The following is an 8,035-nucleotide window of genomic DNA, read 5'->3' as shown; positions in this document are numbered from 1 at the left end:
TACAACCTAAAGTTTTCAAAAATGTAATTTACTCGAAAGGAAATAATACCTAATGGAATAACACAACTTATTGGCCTCTCTCTCTCTCTCTCTCTCTCTCTCTCTCTCCATTTGTATGTATGTATGCATGGATGTATATGTTTGTGTGTTAAACATCTCATGATAAGGGTAGGGGGTTTTAAACCATGAATGTCTCTCTTGAAAGTATCAAGAAGTATCCGTGTGAGCACAAACTTATTTTACATGCATAATGCAATGTAAGAACTTCAATATATGTTTGTTTTGCTTCTCTAAAACATTTTTCCAATACCATCTTTCCGTGGAATGTCTTCATGGACATCCATTCGACTCCAATTCCCAACAAGTGAATTCATCTCTTCAATTTTGTCGAACAAACCCAAAAGTCCACCGGTGTGTATGAATAGGATCTTTCTGCCTTCCCACTTCTTTGGATTCTCAGTCATGTCTTTTATCATTCCATAAGCAGCTTTCCCACTAAAAGAAACGCACAACACAAAAATTCGAGAGTTACTCAAAGCAGCCATGCTTACCCACAATGGGTGTATCAATCAAATCATAATCTCATTAAAGAAAAAATATGCATATATGGGATCTATGGAGTACACAAAACATTATAAAATGCATATAATGAAAGGCAACCCTACTTGGGAAACACTCGAAGAAAATATAGCCTCTAAAATTTAGAGATCAATAAAACAAATTTGAAAAGGAGAAAATAGCAGACATCCAATCATATATCGACACTAAAAACTAGGGCTTCAGTTCCAATACAGAAACTTTGATGTTCACCCTAATGCACTCATGAGTTGCATTCCAAATAACACTACCACAACGCAACCCAATGCATACTTTCTAGCATGCAAACAGATCGATCGCAATTCTAGACATCACCCAAAATATTCCAAACAAATGAAATACCGAAGTCCATAGCTCCTGCCTCTCGGGCAACATCACAGGGGAAATGTTCCGTTCTTTTCCCACTCTACTTGCACATGCAATACCGATCAACTAAAACCACATGATGCTTCCACATATTATCCAATGTCAAAATCTTTCCTAATGCTTTTTTCCATGCAAAGAAAGCCACTGCAGTCGATGCCTTTGACCTTTCAAATACTTCTCCAAGGGAAAGTATTAACATCCTCCACTCTTAGTGCCTTATATAAGGTATTAGCTCATTTCCAAATGCACTTTCGTATTGAAAACACAGAAAGAAAATTTTTAATTCTTATTCTCAAAAAATAAAAATTAGTTTTCTATTGTTTTTAAAAACTGATTCTAAAAACAGTAACCAATTAGGCTCTTAACTTCAAATTCATGGCTCCAGCCTGGTACCCAAACCAATCTATCTTCTACCTCTCTTTCAACCTTGGTAGAATAGAGAATATCAAGAAAACATGCCAAATTAAAATTCAAGTTCCTAATCTTTTATTGCTCTAGAAGCTTAAATTCCAATGGATAATGTCATTCGACCAATTAATACACTCCCCCACTGTTGCATCTATATTATGTGCAATTCAAAAGACCTCGGGCAATGCCTCCTTTAGTAAAGAATCTTTACACCATAAATCATACCAAATGAACTCCCCCCTACATCAAATCTAAGGATTAGAGAATTTAATCCAGCCACTTCTCTAATATGTTTCCATAAGCTTTGTCCATAAGGATTGGGAACTTCTTCAGAGCACCACCTTCACCATTAAATACCCTTCTTTTTATCTACAGGCCTTTGCTAAAGATGATCCCTTTTCACACCATAACCAATTCTTGAACAGGAACTACTAAAAGCTGTTTTTTGACACCCAATACCACGTGTTGCACAGGGGAACAACTGCACTCCAATTAACTGGGTGATATTTAATTAAGTTACGAACACCTTCCCACAAAAAATCTTATTGTTGTTTCTCAAATCTATTAGTTGTACCAGGTAAAGGGAAAAGAGAAAGAAAATATGTTGGGAAGCTTTATTTATTTATTTATAAGTTATACACACATCCAACGGCTCTTCAACCCATTACCTCACTCTCCACCTAATATGGAATTATGTTGCAAGCTAGACAATGTGCTTTTGTTTAACTTCATCATAAAATTAGTCGGACTTAGAGCACAAAACTCACACTTTTTGCAGGGTTTGGAAGAGGTCATGATAGGGAGCCTTACTCCCAATTTGTTTTGGAGAGGCTAATCCCCAAACTCGAACCCACGACATGTCGCTTCTGGTGGAAGACACTTGTCATCACACCAAGGCCCAACTTCTTTGTAATCAAATAATCAAAGTATAAAATCCATAATCAAAGAGGACCTTATCCTCATTATCATGATAATTCAACTCTTCCTACCAATCCATCCAAAATTTGTTAGGATCTTTGGCTTTGATACCAAAATAGACTTGAGACAAAGGGCTACGATACCAAATCTGTCTGAAAAGCAACTTATTTAGGACTACTTGCAAATTTGGATGTATGTTTATAGATAAATAATGCTTTTATTGATGAAGAGAAGCAATTTTTTTGTATACCAGCTGTATACACAAATTCTTCTAAAGAATTGTACAGGGAAAAAAATAAAGAAGAACAAGTCTGAATGAAAGTCTAAAAATCTACCAGTGAATGCCTGTCACTAATTCCCATGCGATGAGACAACTCAAACAAAGATCTCACAAACAAAGATTCCAACTCAATAACTAAAGCCTCTGCTCCACCAAAAATGCAATTATTCATCTCCCTCCAAGGCATCCACATTAGACATAATGGGGTCCTATTCCACCCCAGATAGCCTCCATGTTTCCCAACCCAATTCCACTATCCGAAGAACAACTCTGCAATGGTCTTTGGCAAACACCCAATGGACCACAAACTTAGAAAGAAGTCGATACCAGAACTCAAGAGTTACATCCTTATGCACTAACAAATGGTCCATTGTCTCACCACTAAATCTACATATGCAACACCAGTTCACCAATATGATGCCGCTCTGAATATGATGTCAAAATTTTTTCTGAGCTGTCCATACAAAGAAAGCTACTTTTTTCAGAGTAGATTTAGTGGAACCTCTTATGACCTCGTAATAACGATGCAGTTAGGAGAACTTATGTCTAGTGTATAAGAAGGATTTAAGAATAAATTCAAGCAACAAACAACATTAAAACAAAGAAGATAATAGGACTTAAGTTAGAACAATCAAAAATCAATTTCTAGGCTCAAAGAGCTCATGAAATATTCATAAAATAGATAAGAAAAGGCTGAGTACAACTCAAGCGGCTATTTATAATAGCATTTAGTGTTAGCTTTATCTTCTCGAAAGTAGGATTTTGAGCCGTTCTCACCTTGAAAAAGATCCCAAAGGCACAGATAATTATTGGGAAACTCCCAATTCTACAACAACATATTTTTGCCAGGTCTTCTCTTCCTTCAACCTCCCTAACTGGGACTATTTTGCTCTTCCCCACCCCAGGAGAGTTGATGAGGACAGCACACTTAATTAGATTGGATTTCTTACGTAGTTGGATTTGTTTGGGATTCCTCTGTTTATTTTTGAGATTAGATAAGTATTAGTATTTGAGTTCGGTTAAAATTAGTTTTGGTATGTTGTTATCTTTATCTCTAGCTCTATTTAAGAGACTGATTTATTTGTATTGTAAGATAGACGTGATTAATGAAATTCAGATAGGATATTTTTCCAATTGTTAGGTCCTGACTCCTAACGCCTTAGGTGTTGATTCCTAAGGGTCCTTAGGTCCTTACCCAAATTCACTTTTAGGCCTAAACCCACTTGAAAAGACTAGAAAAAACTTGGATGTAAAGATGTTCAAAATATCTTCACAAAAAAGTATGGTGTCATCAACAAATAAGAGAGGATAAATAAGCAAGCTATTATCCGGGTTATTCCCAACTTGAAAGCATGAGGCATAACCCTGTTCCACAACTTTCACCAAAATTCTACTTAGAATCTCAATATTAAGAATAAAAAACAATGGTGAAAGGAGGTTATGTTGCCTTAACCTTCTGGAGCTTTAAAAAAGCCGATGGAGAGCGAGTGACCAACAAAAGAGCAATATGGTTATACATATGATTGAGGTTTTTAAGTGGATAGTGATGGGACACAGTAAATTTTTACATAATTTTTCACGTTTGGGTTTTTCACATTACCTTAAATTAAAACGTTCACCACCAATACAACTTTACCATACAATATAACACAAGCTCCGTGCAAATGATGTATATGTAAAACATTTTTTCCCGCTTATCATGAAATAATACTTGTCTTTCTCTAGCCAAAAACTGATCTTATTAGTTGAGAATCTCCTGTAATAATCACCTGTTTGAAGAAAGATGAAGGTTTGCAAAATATTATACCTGTATACTGGATCAAGAACAACACCAGTCGCTGAAGTAACTTCCTTAACAAATTTAAGCTCCTCAGGGGTGTTAATTGCATAGCCCAGACCTTTGGCCTGTAAGAAGATAATAATAAATTTACTTCCTGTTTTATAACCAATTAAACAGCATCCTCAGTCTGATTACTGAAGTAGGAAAATTCATACAGATAACATGTGTGAGTAAATTGTTAAATTACCGATTATCCCAAAAAGCTTAAACTATTGGGATATGGTAAATTTAATTATTTATCCACAGACTTCTAACACTCCCCCTTTAAATAGATGAGGCCAAACACATGGAATTTTAACTGAGACGTAAAGTGGAGGAGACAATGATCGAACTCAGGATCTCTTGTTCTGATACCATGTCAAATTATCAATTGTCCCAAAAGTTTAAGTTATTGGGATATGGTAAATTTAATCATCTAACCACAAACTTCTAAAATGAATCATTGTAAATTATATAATAGCATAAACATTGTCGTTAGTGAACACAGATTTTTCAGGTTTGACCATTAGTTTACTAGAAACATTACAACCCATAGATCTTCTGGAATAGACCTACTGTTTCTGGGACTACTAACCCGCCACCATCCAAGCAGGGAAAAATGAGAATGAAACAGAAAACTCAACATACCACTTCAGCATTAATTTTCCAGACTGAGCAGAAGCAAACTATTTCCATGAGGGTACAGTATAATATGTGAAAAGTATGAATGCAACACCCCCCCACCCCAACCCCCCCCCCCCCCCCAACCAAAAAAAAGGTGCTAGAATACCAACCAATGTTCTAAAGAAATGTGTAGACATAGATGCATGCCTTCACATACTCATGCACCATTATGTTGAAGAAAAAGAGAATGATATATTATAGAAAAGGAGGAGCTTGAAAATCAAGAATGTTAGCCAGTGGATTATTCATTCCATTTATATGGAAGAGGTGGTTGTAATAGGATAATGAATATTCTAATGGTGACAGCTGGTAGGGACACCTAACCACTCGAATATTCAGGCTCCTTTAGAAGAGTACCACTCATCCAAGATGGGTATAAACCCTATAACACAACATTATCTTTCTAACTCTCTAAGGCATTACAACCCACCCACCTACATTAAATAAGAAAAAAAAAATTTTCCTTTCCATTTATGTAAAACTAGAGGGCAGGCAATACAATTAATGCAGCCATATAATGCATGTTTATTGAGAAAGCTCTCTCTCTCTTTTTGATTGGTAAGTTACACATGCACCAAGTGGGGCAAATGACAGCAGCACATCAATGAAACAGAAAAATACAGTTTCATAAAGGACCTACGCTAATATACTTAAACACTCACATTTTGAATGTTAACAATATCATGTGAGTCAACACCTGCTTCAAGTCCATCAAGTAGGCCTTGAACAAAGTCGTAGAAGTAATCAGGGTCATCACAAACTGAGAATGCATGGACCTACAAATGGTGAAATGTAGAATTGAAAGTAATTGATAGGTCAAGAACAGCAAATAAGAAACTACATTGAGAAGGACAAACCTTTGACTTTAGTATACTCAGCCATGATCCCAATGATAGACCAGCAATTGTGCCCCCACTGAAATTCAACACTATTACATATTAAATGGGGACACGTAAAATCATCACAACTCTCCTCACAAATAAAAATTTGAGCTGAATAATCATTGTGAGGTAGAAAGTCCCATATAAGTTTGCTAGAACAAAACCAACTTTTCTTTGAAGGAGTGCCAACATAAGTTGCTATAACATAAAAGCAAAATGTATAAATTTTAAAAGGAAATCTAGCTCAGTGAAGTCATTTCGGTTGCATAGAGTCACTAACTAGGCAATGGAAATTCATAGAGGTGTGTTGGTACCAAACATAAAAATAAGGTGGTGTCTACTCAACTTGGTACTGATGTAATATGAATGGTTTCAATCCTAAGAATAAGAATTAGGGAGACATTGATGATTTTACTTCTTAGCAAAATAAACATAAAGACTTATGAAAAAACTTAAAAAGAAAATTATTGAAACAAATCCAAAACTCATGACAGCCATTATATTACAAAGTACACCTAATATATGGAAAGATAACTTTAGTCCTTGCTACTTAAATTGGCACCAAATCTTTCCTTAATTGAATTATGCCCAAGAAATGGCTGATTGTGCCATGGACTCAACCTGCTCACTTTCTAGAACTTTATCCTCTATAGTCAACATGTGAAACTGCAGAAAAGCATATTGTGGCATCAGATTTTCAATTGCATTACCAATCACTGGTTGCACATTAACCATAGCTTAATCTATGACAGATTCAGGGAACTCTGCCTGCTGATAGTCTACCGCCTTTTGGGTTTAAATTTGTGGCTTCAGGGATTATGAGTGGTATCTAGAATTTGTCAATTGAGTAGTGTTTGGAAAAGATAGGGTTCAAGGGATGAAGAGTGGCTGAAACAGAGAAGGATAGGTAGCACAACTTTTGGGTGTAGCAGCAGAAATAAAGATTTAAGGGATTGTTTTAAAAGGTGATTTGAAATTCCAAAGTTTGTGAAAAGTTAGGCCCTTTGAGGTTTCAAATCTGTCCTACATCAAGGCTCTTCCACAGAAGTGGAAGTTTTGACCGTTTTATGGAGTCCCTGTTATGAAGGAAAAAACTGTAAATTTTATTTTAATAATGCCTCAGTAAAAATAAAATATCATATAATAACTGAGATTATGACATGCTGGTATAAGCTTTGGATGTAGAAGTGCAGTATTATAGGCTAGGAAGAAAGTAGGAATATAAGAGATTATGATAGTTGAGGCACCACATCTCACCAGACAAGTCGCACTTTGAGATCTAGACTCTTGTGGACTCTATCTACTCTTTGTTTTTCTTTCTGACAAGTCAATTCTATTGATACTAAATATTAATGTTATGAGTTACAGGGGCAAAACAATAATATCATGTACTTCTTTATATATAAATAATATTTTATATGTTAGGGTTGACTTTTCAAACCCTAAACACCTTCACCGTAAACAACATGGTATCAAGTTGAATCATACATTAGATTATTGTTTAGACTTTTGTTGGGAGTTGTATGGCAAACCCTCAACAAGGTATTTCTGCTGCTTGTCTTGCCACTTAGGACCCTTGGGTCATTAACTCAGGTGCTATCGATCATATGACAGGTACTTCAGGTTTACTCTCTGACCTTGAGCAATCTAGTAGTCTTCCCAATGTTACATTGGCAGATGGCTCAGCTACTATAATTTCTGGTTTGGGCACTGCCAATCTTAGTCCTAATCTTTTTCTCTTTTCTGTCTTATATATTCCTTTTAACCTTTTGTCAATTAGTAGGCTTACTAAAATTTTGAATTGTGTTGCCATTTTTTTATCCACTCATTGTATCTTTCAGGATCTCAAGACGAGGAAGATTATTGGTGGAGGGCACGAAGCCAGTGGACTTTAGTACCAGGATCGATGTGGTTCTTCCTGTTTAGTGGCTTCTCATTTGTCTATCTCGCCTCTTTAGCATCATTGTCACCTTGGTCATCCATCTCTCTAGAATTTGAAGTCATTAGTTCCGTCATGTTGTCAAATTGAGTCTTTACAATATGAAGCATGTCAGTTGGGTAAACACCATAGGGTGCCTTTTG

General features: G+C 35.9%; 1 protein-coding gene across 1 annotated transcript; it reads right to left on the bottom strand.

Moving 5' to 3' along the window:
• Window positions 1–290: 290 nt before the first annotated feature.
• LOC115964653 (bifunctional D-cysteine desulfhydrase/1-aminocyclopropane-1-carboxylate deaminase, mitochondrial-like) lies at window positions 291–6,688 on the bottom strand. The gene is made up of 5 exons (XM_031083919.1): window positions 6,583–6,688; window positions 5,930–6,000; window positions 5,735–5,848; window positions 4,377–4,474; window positions 291–495 (listed from the first exon to the last, which is right to left on the bottom strand). Exons 1-5 carry the CDS (start codon window positions 6,686–6,688, stop codon window positions 291–293), a joined length of 594 nt encoding a protein of 197 aa, XP_030939779.1.
• Window positions 6,689–8,035: the final 1,347 nt, after the last annotated feature.

This window comes from Quercus lobata, chromosome 10 (genome assembly GCF_001633185.2).
Source record: "Quercus lobata isolate SW786 chromosome 10, ValleyOak3.0 Primary Assembly, whole genome shotgun sequence".
Lineage (NCBI taxonomy): Eukaryota > Viridiplantae > Streptophyta > Magnoliopsida > Fagales > Fagaceae > Quercus > Quercus lobata.
The sequence above is the reverse complement of the archived record's forward strand: the minus strand, read 5'-3'. Positions and strand labels throughout refer to the sequence as shown.